This window comes from Aethalodelphis obliquidens, unplaced genomic scaffold, assembly GCF_003676395.1.
Source record: "Aethalodelphis obliquidens isolate GAN/ISIS:26980383/991018 unplaced genomic scaffold, ASM367639v1 scaffold144, whole genome shotgun sequence".
Classification (NCBI taxonomy): domain Eukaryota; kingdom Metazoa; phylum Chordata; class Mammalia; order Artiodactyla; family Delphinidae; genus Aethalodelphis; species Aethalodelphis obliquidens.
Genome location: NW_020838088.1, coordinates 26,057 through 47,636, shown reverse-complemented (window position 1 = coordinate 47,636; position 21,580 = coordinate 26,057). Strand labels below are relative to the sequence as shown.

General features: G+C 39.0%; 1 protein-coding gene across 2 annotated transcripts; it reads right to left on the bottom strand.

The window, feature by feature from the left end:
- Nucleotides 1–17,660: 17,660 nt before the first annotated feature.
- Nucleotides 17,661–19,196, bottom strand: LOC113616479 (protein BEX2-like). 2 transcript variants are annotated; one of them, XM_027099825.1, is made up of 3 exons: nucleotides 19,103–19,196; nucleotides 18,644–18,728; nucleotides 17,661–18,298 (listed from the first exon to the last, which is right to left on the bottom strand). In XM_027099825.1, exon 3 carries the CDS (start codon nucleotides 18,291–18,293, stop codon nucleotides 17,907–17,909), a length of 387 nt encoding a protein of 128 aa, XP_026955626.1. In that variant the 5' UTR covers nucleotides 18,294–18,298; nucleotides 18,644–18,728; nucleotides 19,103–19,196; the 3' UTR covers nucleotides 17,661–17,906. The 2 variants fall into 2 exon arrangements, with proteins under 2 accessions (XP_026955626.1, XP_026955625.1); XM_027099824.1 differs by having other exon boundaries at nucleotides 18,998–19,164.
- Between the last annotated feature and the right edge of the window lie 2,384 nt (nucleotides 19,197–21,580).

Genomic DNA, 21,580 nt, shown 5'->3' with positions numbered 1-21,580 from the left:
GGAGGAATCAGGCTCCCTGACTTCAGACTATACTACAAAGCTACAGTTATCAAGACAGTATGGTACTGGCACAAAAACAGAAAGATAGATCAATGGAACAGGATAGAAAGCCCAGAGATAAACCCATGCACATATGGACACCTTATCTTTGATAAAGGTGGCAGGAATGTACAGTGGAGAAAGGACAGCCTCTTCAATAAGTGGTGCTGGGAAAACGGGACAGGTACATGTAAAAGTATGAGATTAGATCACTCCCTAACACCATACACAAAAATAAGCTCAAAATGGATTAAAGACCTAAATATAAGGCCAGAAACTATCAAACTCTTAGAGGAAAACATAAGCAGAACACTCTATGACATAAATCACAGCAAGATCCTTTCTGACGCACCTCCTAGAGTAATGGAAATAAAAACAAAAATAAACAAATGGGACCTAATGAAACTTCAAAGCTTTTGCACAGCAAAGGAAACCATAAACAAGACCAAAAGACAACCCTCAGAATGGGAGAAAATATTTGCAAATGAAGCAACCTACAAAGGATTAATCTCCAAAATTTACAAGCAGCTCATGCAGCTCAATAACAAAAAAAGAAACAACCCAATCCAAAAATGGGCAGAAGACCTAAATAGACATTTCTCCAAAGAAGATATACAGACTGCCAACAAACACATGAAAGAATGCTCAACATCATTAATCATTAGAGAAATGCAAATCAAAACTACAATGAGATATCATCTCACACCAGTCAGAATGGCCATCATCAAAAAATCTAGAAACAATAAATGCTGGAGAGGGTGTGGAGAAAAGGGAACACTCTGGCACTGCTGGTGGGAATGTGAATTGGTTCAGCCACTATGGAGAACAGTATGGAGGTTCCTTAAAAAACTACAAATAGAACTACCATATGACCCAGCAATCCCACTACTGGGCATATACCCTGAGAAAACCAAAATTCAAAAAGAGTCATGTACCAAAATGTTCATTGCAGCTCTATTTACAATAGCCCGGAGATTGAAACAACCTAAGTGTCCATCATCGGATGAATGGATAAAGAAGATGTGGCACATATATACAATGGAATATTACTCAGCCATAAAAAGAAACGAAATTGAGCTATTTGTAATGAGGTGGATAGACCTAGAGTCTGTCATACAGAGTGAAGTAAGTCAGAAAGAAAAAGACAAATACCGTCTGCTAACACATATATATGGAATTTAAGAAAAAAGAAAATGTCATGAAGAACCTAGGGGTAAGGCAGGAATAAAGACGCAGACCTCCTAGAGAACGGACTTGAGGTTATGGGGAGGGGGAAGGGTGAGCTGTGACGGGGCGAGAGAGAGTCATGGACATATACACACTAACAAACGTAGTAAGGTAGATAGCTAGTGGGAAGCAGCCGCATGGCACAGGGATATTGGCTTGGTGCTTTGTGACAGCCTGGAGGGGTGGGATAGGGAGGGTGGGAGGGAGGGAGACGCAAGAGGGAAGAGATATGGGAACATATGTATATGTATAACTGATTCACTTTGTTATAAAGCAGAAACTAACACACCACTATAAAGCAATTATACCCCAATAAAGATGTTAAAAAAAAAAATCAATGATAGAGATTCCTGAAAGCCATCAGAGAGAAAAAGATTGTAACCTAAAGGGGAACTCCCATTATGCTATCAGAATACTTCTCTGAAGAAACCCTACAGGTCAGAAGAGAGTGGAACGATGCATTCAAAGTGTTAAAAGAAAAAAAATCAGCCAAGAATACCCTATCCAGTGAAGTTATTTTTTCAGATATAAAGGAGAAAAAAAGACTTTTCCAGACAAATGAAAGCTGAGGGATCTCATTGCTGCTAGACCTGCCTTGCAAGAAATGCTGAAAGAAGGGCTTCATGCTGAAATTAGAAGATGCTAGTCACTGACATAAAAACATATGAAAGTATACAACACATTGGTAAAGGTAAATATACAGTCATATTTAGAAAACTCTAATTTTGTAACATGATAGGGGATTAACCACTTAACTATAGTATAAAGGCTAAAGGAAAAGAGTATTAAAAATAACTATAGCTATTATAATTTATTCATGAATACACAATATAAAAAGAGACATCTTTCTTGTTAAATTTTGACATCAAAAATATAAAAGGAGGGAATAAAAGTGTTGAACTTTTGTATGCAATCAAAGTTAAGTTGCTATCAGCTTAAAATGGACTATTTTATCTATAAGATGTTTTATGTAAGCCTCATGGTAACCATTCACAAAAGATAAAGGAAGGAGAAACAGAGAATACCACCATGGAAAATCACCAATTCAAAAAGGTAGACAGAAACAGAGGAATAAAGAAACAGTGGAACTACAAAATAGCCAGAAAGCAGTTAAGAAGATGGCTTTAGTAAATTCTTACAGATCAATAATTGCTCTAAATGTAAACAAATGGATTGAATTCACCAATCAAAAGGCACAGAGTGGCTAGATGGATATAAAAGCAAGACCAAACTACATGCTGCCAACAAGAGACTCACTTCAGATTTAAGGACAAACATAGGCACAAATTGAAGGGATGGGAAAAGATATTCCATGCAGTGGAAAACAAAAGAAGGCAGGAGTAGCTATACTTATATCAGACAAAATAGACTCTAAGCCAAAAATGCTAATAAGAGACAAAGAAGGTCATTCTATAATGATAAAGGGGTCAATTTACCAAGAAGATATACAATTGTAAATATATATGCACTCAACATCAGAGCCCCCAAATGTATTAAGTAAATATTAACAGACCTGAAGAAAGATATAGACAGCAATACAATAATAGTAGGGGATTTCAATACCCCACTCTCAGCATTAGGTATATCATCCAGACAAGAAATCAACAAGAAAATGATAGACTTGAATCATACATTAGACCAAAAGGACGTAACAAATATTTATAGAATATTCCATCCAAAAGAAAGAAAATACATGTTCTTCTCAAGTGCAAAATGAACATTCTCCAGGATAGACTATACGATAGGACACAAAACAAGTCTTAGTAAATTTAAGATTGAGATAGGAGGAACCTTAATGACACACTTTAGTTGTTGAATCAATCAGTTCTGAAGCTTGTCCTATCTACTTCTGCTTTTCTGGCTAAGTGAAATCATAAACTTCCTTAATATTTTATCGAGTTTCAGTCAATTATTCTTTACATACAGCTAAAATTCCCCCATCCAGTAGAATGGATATAACAATATTTCTTACAGAATTTTCCATTTTATTCTGTTCAGAACTACTCCATTATTTATAATGGCTGTATAGCTTTCCAAAGTATTATTGCACCTTAATGTATTTATTTTCACCCTTATTTATAAGTATTAAAGTTGTATTCCATTTTGTGGGAATTTTGGTATTTCAAAAATGCTGAAATAAAATCCTGTAACATACTTGCACACTTGGATGTTTTAGCAGCTCGGACATAGAACATTTGTATGACTTTTCATCTGGGATGTAGTCATAGGCATAGAATTTTGGGGTTAAAGGCTGTAGAATTATTGTAAGGTTTTTTGTTTGTTCATTTTGTTTTTTTTGCGGTATGCAGGCCTCTCACTGTTGTGGTCTCTCCCTGTGCGGGGCACAGGCTCCGGACACGCAGGCTCAGCGGCCATGGCTCACAGGCCCAGCCACTCCATGGCATGTGGTATCTTCCCGGACCGGGGCACAAACCCGTGTCCCCTGCATCAGCAGGCGGACTCTCAATCACTGCGCCACCAGGGAAGCCCTATTATAAGGTTTTTGAAACATATTTTCAAGCTAACTTTCAGAAAAGTTGTCAGTTCTCATTCTCACTGGCACTGCATGAATGTGGCCATTTTTCTGAACCTTCACCTCTGGGATAAATCACTAATAATGGCATGGACTCAGAAGTCAGACTGTTCAAATTCCAGCTCCAAAACTTAATAGTGATGTGGCTTTGGGTATGTTGTTCATTATCCTTAACTACAAAATGGGCCTAACAATGGTATCTGCAAGCAACTTGGGTGGTTAGGGAAATAAAATAAGTCATGTAAAGTGCTTAGATTATAAGTGGTCAATAAATGTTGGTTGTTATCGTTATTAAGATTATTTACCAACCTGTGACTTGAAAATGTTTTCTTGTTCTCATTTGCATTTCCTTGAATACTGATGAAACATCATTTATTCCACATGTCTGTTACTCAATTGTAAAATGGTTTACCTTTATCTTTCTTGTCCATTTTGATATCTGTGTTGCCATTTCCTTGATAATTTGAACCCAATTCAATATATAGTTATAATATTAACTCTTTGTTTTTCCTATATGTTATTTTTCCAGTATTTTCTTTGCATTTTAAATTATTTTTATATCATGAAAAAGCATATTTTTATTTTTGTAACATCTTTATTGGAGTATAATTTCTTTACAATGGTGTGTTAGTTTCTGTTTTATAACAAAGTGAATCAGTTATACATATACATATATCCCCATATCTCCTCCCTCCTGCATCTCCCTCCCACCCTCCCGATCCCAACCCTCTAGGTAGTCACAAAGCACCAAGTTGATCTCCCTGTGCTATGTGGCTGCTTCCCACTAGCTATGTATTTAATATTTGGTAGTATATATTAATCCATGCCACTCTCTCACTTCGTCCCAGCTTACCCTTCCCCCTCCCCATGTCCTCAACTCCACTCTCTACATCTGAGTCTTTATTCCTGTCCTGCCCCTAGGTTCTTCAGAACCTTTTTTTTCTCTTAGATTCCATATATATGTGTTAGCATAAGGTAATTGTTTTTCTCTTTCTGACTTACTTCACTCTGTAGGACAGACTCTAGGTCCATCCACCTCACTACAAATAACTCAATTTCGTTTCTTTTTTGGCTGAGTAATATTCCATTGTATATATATGCCACATCTTCTTTACCCATTCATCTGTCGATGGACACTTAGGTTGCTTCCATGTCCTGGCTATTGTAAACAGCGTTGCAATGAACATTGTGGTCCATGACTCTTCTGAATTATGGTTTTGTCAGGGTATATGCCCAGTAGTGGGATTGCTGGGTTGTATGGTAGTTCTATTTTTAGTTTTTTAAGGAACCTCTATACTGTTCTCCATAGTGACTGTATCAATTTATATTCCACCAACAGTGCAAGAGGGTTCCCTTCTCTCCACATCCTCTCCAGAATTTATTGTTTGTAGATATTTTTGATGATGGCCATTCTAACTGGTGTGAGGTGATACCTCATTGTAGTTTTGATTTCCATTTCTCTAATGATTAGTGATGTTGAGCAACATTTCAAGTGTTTGTTGGAAATCTGTATATCTTCTTTGGAGAAATGCCTATTTAGATCCTCTACCCATTTTTGGATTTGGTTGTTTCTTTTTTTGATATTGAGCTGCAAGAGCTGCTTGTATATTTTGGAGATTAACCCTTTTTCAGTTGCTTCATTTGCAAATATTATCTTCCAGTCTGAGGGTTGTCTTTTCATCTTCTTTATGGTTTTCTTCGCTGTGCAAAAGCTTTTACATTTCATTAGGTTCCATTTTTTTATTTTTGTTTTTATTTCCATTTCTCTAGGAGGTGTGTCAAAAAGGATCTTGCTGTGATTTATGTCATAGTGTGTCCTGCCTAAGTTTTCCTCTAAGAGTTTTATAGTGTCTGGCATAACATTAAGGTCTCTAACCCATTTTGTGTTTATTTTTGTGTATGGTATTAGGGAGTGCTCTAATTTCATTCTTTTACATGTAGCTGTCCAATTTTCCCAGCACCACTTATTGAAGAGACTGTCTTTTCTCCATTGTATATTATTGCCTCCTTTATCAAAAACAAGGTGACCGTATGTGTGTGGGTTTATCTCTGGGCTTTCTATCTTGTTCCATTGATCTATATTTCTGTTTTTGTGCCAGTACCATACTGTCTTGATTACTGTAGCTTTGCAGTATACTCTGAAGTCCAGGAGCCTCATTCCTCCAGCTCTGTCTTTCCTTTGCAAGATTGCTTTGGCTATTCGTGGTCTTTTGTGTTTCCATACAAATTGTGAAATTTTTTGTTCTAGTTCTGTGAAAAATGCCAGTGGTAAATTGATATGGATTGCATTGAATCTGTACATTGCTTTGAGTAGTAGAGTCATTCTCACATTGTTGATTCTTCCAATCCAAGAACTTGGTATATCTCTCCATCTGTTTGTATCATCTTTAATTTCTTTCATCAGTGTCTTACAGCTTTCTGCATACAGGTCTTTCGTCTTCTTAGGTAGGTTTATTCCTACGTATTTTATTCTTTTTGTTGCAATGATAAATGGGAGTGTTTCCTTAATTTCTCTTTCAGAGTTTTCATCGTTAGTGTATAGGAATGCAAGAGATGTCTGCACATTAACTTTGTATTCTGTTACTTTACCAAATTCATTGATTAGCTCTAGTAGTTTTCTGGTAGCATCTTTAGGATTCTCTACGTACAGTATCATGTCATCTGCAAACAGTGACAGCTTTATTTCTTCTTTTCCAATTTGGATTCCTTTTATTTCTTTTTCATCTCTGATTGCTGTGTCTAAAACTTCCAAAACTATGTTGAATAATAGTGGTGAGAGTGGGCACCCTTGTCTTGTTCCTGATCTTAGAGGAAATGGTTTCAGATTTTCACCACTGAGAACAATGTTGGCTGTGGGTTTGTCATATATGGCCTTTATTATGTTGAGGAAAGTTCCCTCTATGCCTATTACCTGGTGGGTTTTTATCATAAATGGGTGTTAATTTTGTGGAAAGCTTTTTCTGCATCTATTGAGATGATCATATGGTTTTTCCCCTTCAATTTTTTAATATGGTGTATCACATTGATTGATTTGCATATATTGAAGAATCCTTGCATTTCTGGGATAAACCCTAATTGATCATGTTGTATGATCCTTTTAGTGTGCTGCTGGATTCTGTTTACTAGTATTTTCTTCAGGATATTTGCATCTATGTTCATCACTGATATTGGCCTCTAGTTTTCTTTCTTTGTGACATCTTTCTCTGGTTTTGGTATAAGGGTGATGGTGGCCTTGTGGAATGAGGTTGGGTGTGTTGCTCCCTCTGCTATATTTTGGAAGAGTTGGAGAAGCATAGGTGTTCTCTAAATGTTTGATAGAATTCGCCTGTGAAGCCATCTGGCCCTGGGCTTTTGTTTGTTGGAAGATTTTTAATCAGTTTCAATGTCAGTGCTTGTGATTGGTCTGTTTATAGTTTCTATTTCTTCCTGGTTCAGTCTCGGAAGGTTGCTTTTCTAAGAATTTGTCCATTTCTTCCAGGTTGTCCATTTTATTGACGTATAATTGCTTGTACTAATGTCTAATGATCCTTTTATTTCTGCAGTGTCAGTTATTACTTCTCGTTTTTCATTTCTAATTCTATTGATTTGAGTCTTCTCCCTCTTTTTCTTGATTAGTCTGGCTAATGGTTTACCAATTTTGCTTTTCTTCTCAAAGAACAAACTTTTAGTTTTATTGATCTTTGCTCTTGTTTCCTTCATTTCTTTTTCCTTTATTTCTAATCTGAACTTTATGATTTCTTTCCTTCTGCTAACTTTGGGGTTTTTTTTGTTCTTCTTTCTCTAACTGCTTTAGGTGTAAGGTTAGGTGTTTATTGGAGATGTTTCTTGTTTCTTGAGGTAGGTTTGTATTGCTATAAACTTCCCACTTAGGACTGCTTTTGCTGCATCCTGTAGGTTTGGGTCGTCGTGTTTTCACTGTCATTTGTTTCTAGGTATTTTTTGATTTCCTCTCTGATTTCTTCAGTGATCACTTCGTTATTAAGTAGTGTATTGTTTAGCCTCCATGTGTTTGTATTTTTTACAGATCATTTCCTGTAATTAATATCTTGTCTCATAGCATTGTGGTCAGAAAAGATACTTGAAACAATTTCAATTTTCTTAAATTTACCAAGCCTTGTTTTGTGACCCAAGATATGATCTATCCTGGAGGATGTTCCATGAGCACTTGAGAAAAATGTGTATTCTGTTGTTTTTGGTTGGAGTGTTCTATAAATATCAATTAAGTCCATCTTGTTTAATGTATCATTTAAAGCTTGTGTTTCCTTATTAATTTTCTCTTTGGATGATCTGTCTATTAGTGAAAGTGGGGTGTTAAAGTTCCCTACTATGAATGTGTTACTGTTGATTTCCCCTTTGATAGCTGTTAGCACTTGCCTTATGTACTGAGGGGCCTCTATGTTGGGTGCATAAATATTTACAATTGTTATATCTTCTTCTTGGATTGATCCCGTAATCATTATGTAGTGTCCTTCTTTGTCTCTTGTAATAGTCTTTATTTTAAAGTCTAATTTGTCTGATATGAGAATTGCTGCTCCAGCTTTCTTTTGGTTTCCATTTGCATGGAATATCTTTTTCCATCCCCTCACTTTGAGTCTGTATTTGTCCCCAGGTCTGAAGTGGGTGTCTTGTAGACAGCGTATATATGGGTCTTGTTTTTTTATCCATTCAGCCAGTCTATGTCTTTTGGTTGGAGCCTTTAATCCATTTACATTTAAGGTAGTTATCGATATGTATGTCCCTATTACCATTTTCTTAATTGTTTTGGGCATGTTATTGTAGGTCTTTTCCTTTTCTTTGTTTCCTGCTTAGAGAAGTTCCCTTAGCATTTGTTGTAAAGCTGGTTTGGTGGTGCTGAATTCTCTTAGCTTTTCTTGTCTGTAAAGGTTTTAATTTCTCTGTCGAATCTGAATGAGATCCTTGCTGGGTAGAGTAATCTTGGTTGTTGGTTTTTCTCCTTCATCACTTTCAGTATGTCCTGCCACTCTATTCTGGCTTGCAGAGTTTCTGCTGAAAGATCAGCTGTTAACCTTATGGGGATTCCCTTGTATGTTATTTGCTGTTTTTCCCTTGCTACTTTTAATATTTTTTCTTTCTATTTAATTTTTGATGGTTCGATTACTATGTGTCTTGGCATGTTTCTGCTTGCATTTATCCTGTATGGGACTCTCTGTGCTTCATGGACTTGGTTGACACTTTCCTTTCCCATATTATTGAAGTTTTCAACTATAATCTCTTCAAATATTTTCTCAGTCCCTTTCTTTTTCTCTTGTTCTTCTGGGCACCCTATATTTCGCATGTTGGTTTGTTTAATGTTGTCCCAGAGGTCTCTGAGACTGTCCTCAATTCTTTTCATTCGTTTTTCTTTATTCTGCTCTGTGGTAGTTATTTTCACTATTTTATCTTCTCTGCCACTTACCTGTTCTTCTGCCTCAGTTATTCTGCTATTGATTCCTTCTAGAGAATTTTTAATTTCATTTATTGTGTTGTTCATCACTGTTTGCTCTTTAGTTCTTCTGTGTCCTTGTTAAACGTTTCTTGTGTTTTCTCCATCTATTTCCAAGATTTTGGATCATCTGTACTGTCATTATTCTGAATTCTTTTTCTGGTAGACTGCCTATTTGCTCTTCATTTGTTTGGTGTGGTGGGTTTTTACCTTGCTCCTTCATCTGCTGTGTGTTTCTCTGCCTTCTCGTTTTGCTTAACTTACAATGTTTGGGGTTTCCTTTTTGCAGCCTGCATATTCATAGTTCCCATTGTTTTTGGTGTCTGCCTCCAGTGGGTATAGTTGATTCAGTGAGTTGTGAATGCTTCCTGGTGGAGTGGACTGGTGCTTGTGTTCTGGTGCATGAGGCTGGATCTTGTCTTTCTGGTGACAGCACTATGTCTGGTGTTGTGTTTTATGCTGTCTGTGACCTTATTATGATTTTAGGCAGCCTCTCTGCTAATGGGTGGGGTTGTGTTTGTGTCTTGCTAGTTGTTTGGCATTGAGTGTGCAGCACTGTAGCTTGCTGGTCGTTGAAAGGAGTTGGGTCTTAGTGCTGAGATGGAGGTTTCTGAGAGAGCTTTCACTGTTTGATATTACATGGAGCTGGGAGGTCTCTGGTGGACCAATGTCCTTAACTCGGCTCTCCCACCTCAGAAGTACAGGCCTGACACCCAGCTGGAGCACAAAGACCCTGTCAGCCACACTGCTCAGAAGAAAAGGGAGAAAAAAAACATAACAAAATAAAATATAAGTATTAAAATAAAAATGGAATAATTATTAAAAATAAAAAAAATAAAAGTAATAAAAAGAAAGAAAGAAGAAGACACCAGCCAAAAAACAAATCCACCAATGGTAACAAGCACTAAAAAGTATATTAAAAAAAAAATGGACAGACAGAACCCTAGGACAAATGGTAAAAGCAAAGCTATACAGACAAAATCACACAAAGAAGCATACACATACACACTCACAGAAAGAGAAAAAGGAAATATATATATGTATATATATATAAAAGGAAAAGAGCAACCAATTCAATAAACAAATCTACTAATGATAATAAACTCTAAATACTAAACTAAGACAAACATAAGAATAGAAACAAATTAGATGCAGAAAGCAAACCCCAAGTCTACAGTTGCTCCCGTAGTCCATCACCTCAATTTTGGGATGATTTGTTATCTATTCAGGTACTCCACAGACGCAGGGTACATCAGGTTGATTGTGGAGATTTAATCCGCTGCTCCTGAGGCTTCTGGGAGATATTTCCCTTTCTCTTCTTTGTTTGCACAGCTCCTGGGGTTCAGCTTTGGATTTGGCCCCACGTCTGCGTGTAGGTCGCCTGAGGGCATCTGTTCTTTTCTCAGGTGGGATGGGGTTAAAGTAGCAGCTGATTAGGGGGCTCTGGCCCACTCAGGCCAGGGGGAGGGAGGGGTATGGAACGTGGGGCGAGCCTGCTTTGGCAGAGATCGGTGTGATGTTGCAACAGCCTGAGGTGCTTCGTGTGTTCTCCCTGGGAAGTTGTCCGTGGATCACAGGACCCTAGCAGTGGTGGGCTGCACAGGATCCCAGGAGGGGAGGTGTGGATAGTGACCTGTGCTTGCACACTGGCTCTTGGTGGCTGCAGTAGCAGCCTTAGCGTTTGATGCCCATCTCTGGTGTCCACACTGATAGCCGCAGCTTGCACCCATCTCTGGAGCTCGTTTAGGCAGTGCTCTGAATCCCCTCTCCTCACGCACCCTGAAACAATGGTCTCTTGCTTCTTCGGCAGCTCCAGACTTTTTCCCGGACTCCCTCCTGGCTAGCTGAGGTGCACTAGCCCCCTTCAGGCTGTGTTCACGTGGCCAATTCCAGTCCTCTCCCTGGGATCTGACCTCCAAAGCCTGAACCTCAGCTCCCAGCCCCTGCCTGCCCTGGTGGGTGAGCAGACAAGCTTCTCAGGCTGGTGAGCCCTGGTCGGCACTGATCTGAAACTCTCTGCTTTGCCCTTTTCACACTGTTGCTGTGCTCTCCTCTGTGGCTTTGAAGCTTCCCCCACGCCGCCCCCATCTCTGCCAGTGAAGGGGCTTCCTAGTGTGTGGAAACCTTTCCCCCTTCACAGCTGCCTCCAAGAGGTGCAGGTCCTGGCCCTATTATTTTGTCTCTGTTTTTTCTTTTGCCCTACCCAGGTACGTGGGGAGTTTCTTGCCTTTTGAGAAGTCTGAGGTCTTCTGCCAGCCTTCAGTAGGTGTTCTGTAGGAGTTTTTCCACATGTAGATGTATTTCTGATGTATTTGTGGGGAGGAAGGTGATCTCCACGTCTTACTCCTCCACCATCTTGAAGGTCTCTAAAGGCTTAATTTTAAAGTAATAAAAGTTATTTTTCTGCATAATTTCAGCCTTGGATTATATGTTGAGAAATGTCTTTAGCATGCTTAAGTTAAATAATCATCTACTTTCTCCCAGTTCTGTTATTATTATATTCAATTTGTCAATCCATTTAAGTAACAACTTTGTTTCAAATAATTCTTAAGGATAGTGGAAAAGAATTATCTTAAAATATTAAGTGAAAGAGGAGCATACAAAACAGTGTGTACAGTATTATTCAATTTTTATAAAACTAGATTTCATTTATGAATATTTTGTGTAGAAAAAAGACTAAAAGAAAAGAAACTGAAATATTTAACAAAGTTTAGCAGGATTAAGATGATTTTTTATAATTTCTTCTTTATGCTCCTTTGTGTTTTCCAAAATGAATGTGTACCATTTGCTATCAGAAATTTAAAAAATAAGATTATTTTTAATTAAAAGATGTGTTGTATCCTAAAATGATTTGGAATGGTATGTTTCAATATAAAGATAATGTAAGCCACATATCTAATTTTAAATTTTCTAGTAATCTCATTTTTTAAAAGAAAAAGTAACTGGTGTAATTAATTTTAAAGTATATTTTATTTAACACTGTATATTCAAAATGCTATCATTTTATCATATAAAAAGTATTGATAAGATATTTTACATTCTTTTTTTATACTATGTGTTTGAAATTCTGTGTGTGCTTTACACTTTTACCTGTCTCAAATTACATTAATCACATTTCAAGTTCTCAATAGCCACATGTGGCTCATGGTTATCATATTGGACACTGCAGATTTGGAACATAAAAATGTCTTGAGTCCCAAATTAGGCTAAATCCTACTCACCTGCTGAACCATTGCTTCAAATTACTTTTGAAATGCAGTTGATATGGATTAGGGGCTACAAACTGAAGTGCCTCTAAGGGCCAGAGAGGAACTATATAATTTGAATAAGAAAATCTGTGTACAAAAAGTTAAACTGAAGCACGTGTCTTTCTAAAGAATTGAAGCCACCACTAGCTCCTTCTAGTCAATTGGTGCACCATGGGAATGCAGGCTTAGGGTTGACAGACTTACTGAGTTTTCATGGAATCTTGTGCAATTTCTCAATTATTAATTATCAATAATGATTCAAAAATTGAACAGCACCTTGTGCGACAAATTGTTTTTACTAAATGTAATCCTTTTTATGCCAACTTTTGACTACTGGGATCAATACATACTTTCAAAAATCCACTAATTTTATTAACTTTGAAACATTAGGCTACTCATTTTTGGTGACCTAAACCTTTTTTTTTTTTTTTCATTTTACATGTGTTATAACGTTAACAGCTAACATTTACTGGGAGCTTAGTATATGACAGGCATCTTGCTAAATACTTTCCACATTTTACCAATGAGAGAAATGAAACTAAGGGCGGTTGACCAACTTTGTTTAAGGTCAAAAAACTTGTAAGTGATGTTGCCAATATTTGAACTAAAGTCTGCCTGACTCCAGTCTGTGCTTTTACAAACACTCCTTTAAATCGCCTAGGAGTATCCATGTCTAGGTAATCTACCAATCTCCCTCCCCCCCCCTACACACACACACACACACACACACACACACACACACACACACACTCCTCTAGTCCTTTTTCTCTTATCCTCTGTTTTTTTTTTTTTAGATGTTGGGGGTAGGAGTTTATTAATTTATTTTATTTATTTATTTTTGCTGTGTTGGGTCTTCATTTCTGTGTGAGGGCTTTCTCTAGTTGTGGCAAGCGGGGGACATTCTTCATCGTGGTGCATGGGCCTCTCACTATCGCAGCCTCTCTTGTTGCGGAGCACAGGCTCCAGACGTGCAGGCTCAGTAGTTGTGGCTCACGGGCCTAGTTGCTCCGCGGCATGTGGGATCCTCCCAGACCAGGGCTCCAACCCGTGTCCCCTGCATTAGCAGGTAGATTCTCAACCACTGCACCACCAGGGAAGCCCCTGTTTCTTTTTCTTTTATCTTTCTCTCCTTTATGCTCATCCTACATCTCCTTTCCAAAACATATTTCCTTTTCCCATTCTTATCTTTCATTTTCATTGCATAGTATTGTCTCTATTTTATCCACCATGATAAGGGAAGCTCTCAGCCAGTGGTGTGCTAAAGCCAGCTCTTACTGGCTCGGGACAGTTAATTATACATATCTCTTCTGAACTTTGCATTAAGTGACATCATGTTGGCAGCTGAAAATCAGCTGTAGTAGGAGTATTTACACAATGGAGATAAGCTAACACTACACATAGTTTACTGGAAACCTAGTTGTTTAACATTTAGTTTATCAGCACACCACTGGCTTTAGCACTGGTTACACATCTGATTTTTTCTGTCTGGGGATCAATGTAGGTGTTAGGTAGCTTATCTGCCCATCTACTTTTCCCTTTGGTTTTGTAAGTTCTGTTATTTTCTGGAACCCAAACTCTTACATTAACTCCCTAGCTTATTACATTGATTCTTAATGTGTATGGTGAATTTTAGTTCTTTGACATTCAGAAGACAACTTTATTTTCCAGTTATGCATGAAATGAAATTCCTTTTTATTCTTTTTAAAGAGATCTATTTTTAGTACCTTGACTATGCATTAACTGATATCTTTTCTGAATACATTTCCTCACTGGGACAGCTGGATATTATGGTCAGAACCCCCTTCAGCTCATTTTGCTTTAATTTTTGTCCTGTTTTTGCATGTTTCCTTCTCTTATGGCACATTTATGCCTTCTATTTCATAGCTTTTTCCCTTAAAAATCTTCTAAAATATTCCTTGGACTTCTACCTGTTTTAACTTCAAATCTCTTAAAGGATTTCCAAGACCTTGCTTCTTATGGGCATATTATTATTATTTTCCTTCCTGGAGCATTTCCATGTTCCTGCTTTCATTGGACAACTCCCAAATGATGCTGATTGGAATACTAGATCTTTGCAACCTTTTTAGTATCACATTCACAGATAATTTATTGTGTTATTCACAGAGATGGAAAGCCATGTTCATTATCTATCAGATTTATCCATTTAGAACTCTCAGAGGGCATCCTCATTTTCAAGATTTGAGGTCCTGGGGACCCACAAATTATATCCTTCATGTTTTTATCTTTTTTCTTTTTTGGATGCACCATGCAGCTTGTGGGTTCTTAGTTCCCTGACCAGGGATTGAACCCGGCCCTAGCAGTGAAAGTGCCGAGTCCTGACCACTGGACCGTCAGGGAATTCCCATCCTCCATGTATTTACATTAGTCCTCTGAATTTTGTGTTTCTTGGGAAAAAAAAGACTTCTTAAAAACATACCCCATGCCTTATTCAATCAAACTAGATGATAAAATAGTTTCATATACCTGCTTGCTCATCCTGTTATCTCAGTCCTATGTTTCCTCTAACCGTAAGAGCACTTTTTTTTGTAGGTATTTACTCAACCACAGGAATGATTAGTAATATGATGATTTATACCTGCATCTTTCCAACTTTGCCAGCCTGACAGCCACTTTTTCTATCCAATTGCGTTTCTTTCTGGAGTTAAACAGATTATTTTGGCAAATTTGATTAAATATAACTGTTTTCGGGCTTCCCTGGTGGCACAGTGGTTGAGAGTCCGCCTGTCGATGCAGGGGACACGGGTTCGTGCCCCGGTCTGGGAAGATCCCACATGCCGCGGAGCGGCTGGGCCCGTGAGCCATGGCCGCTGAGCCTGCGTGTCTGGAGCCTGTGCTCCACAACGGGAGAGGCCACAGCAGTGAGAGGCCCGTGTACAGCTAAAAAAAAAAATACCTTTAAAAAATATATATATAACTGTTTTCCAATACTTCTGCAAAATGCAGGTGTCAGAATCTCAAATGACTGTTTTGGGTTATGAAGTTGTCTGTGTAATTCCCCTTCCTGACCCTGACTCTACCCTATATTTTCATTGCATAGAACAGACTAGTTTCTCTCTTAATATTTGCTAGATTTTCAGAATCTGTGGCTTCAGGTCTATGTTGGATATGAGACTCTTTTTCAAACACACACTCTTGTCAAATTCCCAGTAGAAAACTTTACATTAGGTTGTTCCTGTTATTTGCAACCTGACAAGGCCAATATTGTTGGCCAATTTATTTTTTGTTAACATGTAGTTTGTGGTTAAAATTTTATTTTTTGTTGGTTTATATAGTTTGGGGTTAAAAAATATGAGACCACTGGAAATTTGAACAATGACTGGATATTAAATAATTGTTTCCCACATTTGTTTGTGATTATGGTACTGTGGTTATGTTTTAAAAGCATAATTATCCTTTAGATATACATACTGTATCAGCTAACCATTGTTGTGTAACAAATTACCCCCAAATTTAGCAACTTAAAACCACACACATTTATTGTCCTAGAGATTCTGTGAATCAGAAGTCTGGGTGTGGCTAATCTGTGTCTTCTGCCTCGGGGTCTTTTGCAAATCTGCAATCAATTTGTTGGCCAGGGCCAGGGTCTTATCTGAAGACTTGAGTAGGGAAGCATCTGTTTCCAAACTCACTTATGTTTTTTGGCAAGATTCACTCCCTCAAGAGCTATAGAACTGAGAGTCTTAGTTCCTCACTGCCCGTTGGCTGTAAGACTCTCAGGATTTTGCCATACGGGCCTCTCCAACATGGCAGCTTGTTTCATCAAAGCCAGCAAGGGGGTAGGGGACAGGGAGAGAGCCTCCTAGCAAGAGAGAAGTCATAATCTTCTGTAATGCAATCACAGAAGTTACAACACATCATTTTTGCTGTATTCTATTGATTAGAAGTAAGACAGTGATTTTGCCTACATTCAATAGGAGAGAAAATTAAACCAAGGCATGAATACCATATCCATAAGTAATTTGAAATCTACATATCTTTCTGTCAGTGAGAATGTTTTAAGTGCCTGCATTGCATTTATAAGCTCACTGAAGAGTTCTTTGGATCTGGATCTATTATTGGCCTTTATTTCTTTTTTGCACAAGTAATCCGTATTCCTTAAGAAAAATGTAGTTTAATACAAAGAAAAAAATCACCCAATATCCCTCAAGAGATAACCACTGTTAACTTTTTAGTGTATACACTTTCAATTTTTATGTAGTAAATCTAAAGGTCTTTAAATTTTTCTCATCCTTTGCATTTTAATGCTTCTCTCCATTGAATTCAGATATTCATCTTTATGTTCTTCTAATTATTCTTGTTCCTACTGAAGAATTGAGATCATAGTAAGGATATACACACCAGTAGCCTTTTAAATGTTAATGTGCATTAGAATCACCAGGGAAGTTTGTTAAAAACTAAAGTTCTGGAACTCCATTCAGTAGATTTGGAGTGGGACATTTTCAAGAAACTCCTCAGGTGATTTTCACACAGGTGGCTGATCAGCATACTTTTAGAAACACTAGGACATTATTAAATAAATTCAGTGTTCCGTTAGAAATTGCAGGTAATCTCCTCTAGAGAACTGAAGTTACATATCCAATGTTATTTTATTCAGGGATGGAATGAGACAAGAACTCAGAGCTCCTGATGCAATTGTTATTAATCGTACTTTGTTAAGTTTTTGTCAGGCAGAAATCACACCTTGACTAGCAGAAATTGCAGGCCTGAAGGGGAAGAGGGATGCTGTATTGGGCAGATCTATCTTTGGGGACTCTGCTAAATATTTGAAGGGAAAACTTATGGAGAGGTGGTTCTTGCCTAATATGTGGGGATGTGGGCAAAAATAGGGAAACACAGCTTACACACTCCTGACCTTGTTTCACAGTCATGTAAAGCAAATATAGTTTCTAATTTATAAAGAATTCCTGGGTTTATTCATCTGGCTAAAAGATCCAAATTTAGGGACCAAGTATTTATTGTGACCCTATGGCTCTCATACAGTCATTAAAAATAGTTTGCATATCTTCTCAAACTAAATTATAAAAGAAAACACATCAAACCATCTCACAGAATCGAGTCCCTGTATTAATCTTTTGGTACATTTAATTTCAGCATTTTCTCCTCATGTATTAGATAAATATGAGATTTGAAATAAAAAAGAATACATAGATTGCTTTTTAAAACTGCTTTATTAACTTCACAGTATATAATAAGCATCTTGCCATGCAATAGGTAAAATTCTTCTGCTAACAGAATCTTACAGACTGGGTCAAAAACACATTCAACTAGAAGCTGGTAATATGAGACCCACCAGAAATGAGTGGCATCAACAGGTTTACAACAAAGGTACATCATGAACATGTAAGTTTAGGAAGCAGGTGTGTCTCCCTACTAACTTCAGGGGAAATATCAGGATTCAAGGCATAAGGCAAAACTCATCATAATGGTCATGGTGAGGGGGGTCAGTGCTAACTGCCCGCAGACTATGACTCAACTGCTTTTCCCTCAGCTTTTGCATGAGTTGTCTCATCTCTTCCCCAATCCTTTCCATATTCTCCTCTCTCATCCTTGCCTGTGGCTCTTCAAGCCTCTGAGTCATGTCCCATCTATACTGCAGGATGGGCTGCCTAACATGGAACCGCCTATCATTTCCTCCAGGTACACAATATTCACCGGATCCCGAAGGTAGGGCCAAAGGCTCTCCTTTATTAGCAACTTGCTCTTTTTCATCCTTTTTATCATTTTCCTCGTTGGCATTTTCCATGTTGATATTTTTCATCACTTGTTCCTCTTTGGATGCCATTGCTCCTAGGAGACAAAAGACAAGAAAAAGGGCTGCATCAAAAGACAAGAAAAAGGGTGCTGGATAGACCAGCACCAAGGACAGAGGCCTGGATAGCATGTGTTATTATTATTTTTTAAATTTCATTTTCCCACCTGAAAGGCTTCATAAGCCCTCTAGGGGGCCCCCAGTCCGAGCCCTCCCCAACTCAGTTCTTTCCCTCCCTCCTCCCAAACCCACCATTTTCCTTACTGATCCCTCCCCCAGGCCTCTCCAAACAACAAAGTGGAGGACAGGGCATGGGGAAGGTGGCGGGGCGGGGGTATGACGGGGCTCTGCACCCACCCACACACACCGTCCCCTGCACCGACCTGGGCCTATCCTTGCTGTCTCCTCCTCCTCCCGATTCTCGCTGCAAGTGCGTCGCCGCAACACTTGACACTTAGATCCGCAGACCTGCAGAAGGCAGGGATGGAGGGAGCGAGTACTGTCGCCAAGCTCTCGGCGTTGAACCACCGCCCCTCACCGCCTACCCCCCGCCGCCACGCCCGACCTGCGTCCACCGCCCCCTTCCCGGGTTCACCATTGCCCTGCAGGAACTCAGGGATGATTTCCCATTGCTCTTAAGTTGCTTTGAGGCCTGGAACCCTGCTGCCCCTGCAACCCTCACGCCAGGGGGCCCCTATTTCTGTTCCCAAGAAAGCAAGGGTGTGGAGAGAGCTCACCGGGACCCGCCGCGGTGATCCCCTGCGCAGAACCCGTGCACCGGCCTCTGGGGTTGGCTGGCCGCTGCCTCCCAGGCGTCAGCGCGTGGGCCTCGGGGCCCTTACCTGCTCCGCTTCCCCCGGGCCCGATGCCAGCCCGCCGTGCGCAGGGCAGCGGGGAGCTGGTACCCAGACACGAGTGACGACTGCACCAAAGGCTGCGTCGCTCTGCAGCTCGCGGTCACGTGAGGGCTTCGCGTCACCGCGGACCTCGCCCTCAGATCCTCCTCCCCACCCACCCGGGCTGACGCAGAGTTCAACAGGACCCTCCCCTCCACCTCAGCAAGCAAGATCTCCCCCTACACGCAGCTGTGCGCTACGTCCGGTTCCTCAGCTTGGTCGTTTCCGATCCGAGGGCCCACAGGCGGCCTCACTGCCCTTATGTTTGGGGTTTGACCTTCTCTAGTTACCAGGGAGAGTCTGCATCTCCCTTCCCACCACTCCAAGGCCTTGGTATTGACTTTGGCCCTTTCTGCTTTTTTCTCCTGTTCTCACTAGCTGTATATTATTTGCTTCCTAGTAATTTCTCTTTATTTCCTTTTTAAAAATCAGTATGCCTCTAAAAAACCTGAAAATTAGGAAATTTCGTTTTTTGAAAGACATGTCTCAAGTTGGGGAAGTAAAAAAAAAAAAAAAGAAAACTCATTGTTTATGTTCTCTTGCACCACACAGAAAGTATTTTCTTTGGGCTCCACACAACTTCATTTTTAGAATATTCTAGCTTGTTTCAGAATTTTATGGAATTAAAAAAATGGGGGAAATCTTTCTAAACACAGTCGCGATGTTTTGAAAATTATCTGTGAAGTTAATATTCACGGAGAAGTCTGATTGTCAAATCTTGGCTATTTTATGAAATAATCTGCCTTTATATTCCTTCTGGGACAGATTTCAAGTTTTATTAATAAACATTTACATTTTATTCTACTATAATAAACATTCATTAAATATGGAAAAGCATTTGCTGGCAACTGAAGTCATCTGCTTAAATTTAACAGCTGTTATTAAAGTTGGTTTTGAAGACCTAAGCAAAGGGAAGAGCTATGAGGCTGATGCAGGTTGAGGGATGCAGAGATAATCACATCACCACTGCCCTATCAAGAGTTTGGGAAGGGGCTGGTCTTCCTGCTGCCACATTCCAGAGCCTCCCATTTCCTACATTCAGGCTCCTGATTGTTTCTTACTCCAAAAATATAGATGGACAGGTGACCAAGGTCTTGACCTGAGTAAATTCCTTTGGTTCCTTCCCTCCATTTCTTCCCCAAAATCCTACCTAGTGACTTATCTCCCACATAGATGAGGGGTTTGTTCTCATACTCAAAACCAGATGGGGCTCTTCTACACCTCTGTGGTGGGGGATTACAATAATTGTAGAAAAGTAATTCCTTCAGAGAGAGCCTCCCAGGTCTGCCTGCTCTCTCCTTTTTTTCACCTTGTCCAAGTGGAAACCTCTTTGGGACCTTTCTGCTATCTCTCACCTGGCTTGGGAAGTGCAGAGAGTTGAGATCCTCACCCTTACCTCCTCACCTCCAGTGCACTCAGGAAGAACCCAGCCTTGCTGCAGGATCACTATCTTCCAGTCCATACCCACCCTGATACTCCCTCACTTATGCCAGGGTCCAAGGAACATTCTCTGCTGACAATTCTGAGTAACCTTATATTAGGCATGCAAACAAGGAAGTCTGTGGAGCACCTTAAATGTTATTCGAAATTATCTGTATGGGGGGTGATTATATATTCACATTTTTGTGGGAAGAAAGGCTATAATTTTTAGAAGATTCTCAAAAGAGGCTGTGGTTCTTTGCCCCTAAAAAAGGTTAAAAGTGTCTATATATGCTGTCTCACTAACTCTAGTCATTTATTCTCACCTTAGACCTGCTTCTTTTCCCTTTGTTTTCTGCCTTAGTATCCACCCATTGGCCAACTCAGAACCAGGCCATCATCCTTGAATCCTTCTTTATTGTCTCTCATATTCAATTAATAACCAAATCGGGCTAAGACTCTATTTATGTCTTTTAATAACAGCATCATGGAGCTATAATCCACATATCATACAATATCCATTTAAAGTGTACACTTCAATGATGTTTACTTTATTCACAGATATGTACAACCATCACCACAGTCAATTTTAGAACATTTTCATCACCTCAAAAAAAAATTCAGAAAGTACTCTTTAACTATCACTCTCCTATCCTCCCATCCTCTCCAGGTCAAAGCAACCATACAAAGCAAACGTACTTTCTATCTCTGTAGATTTCCCCATTCTGAACATTTCATATAAATGAAACCATATATAATATGTGTTTTTTTGGGGCTCACTTCTTGATTTAGCATAATGTTTTCATACTTCATAGCAATAATATAATTAGTCATTTGAGGAACTGCCAAAATGTTTTCCACAGTGTTGACCCTTTTACATACCTACCAACACTGTATGAGAGTTCTGAATTTGCCACATCCTCACCATTTGTTATCATATGAAATTTTGATTCTACTCATATTAGTGGGCATGAATTGTTGACTGAAAAACAGTTCACAACATGA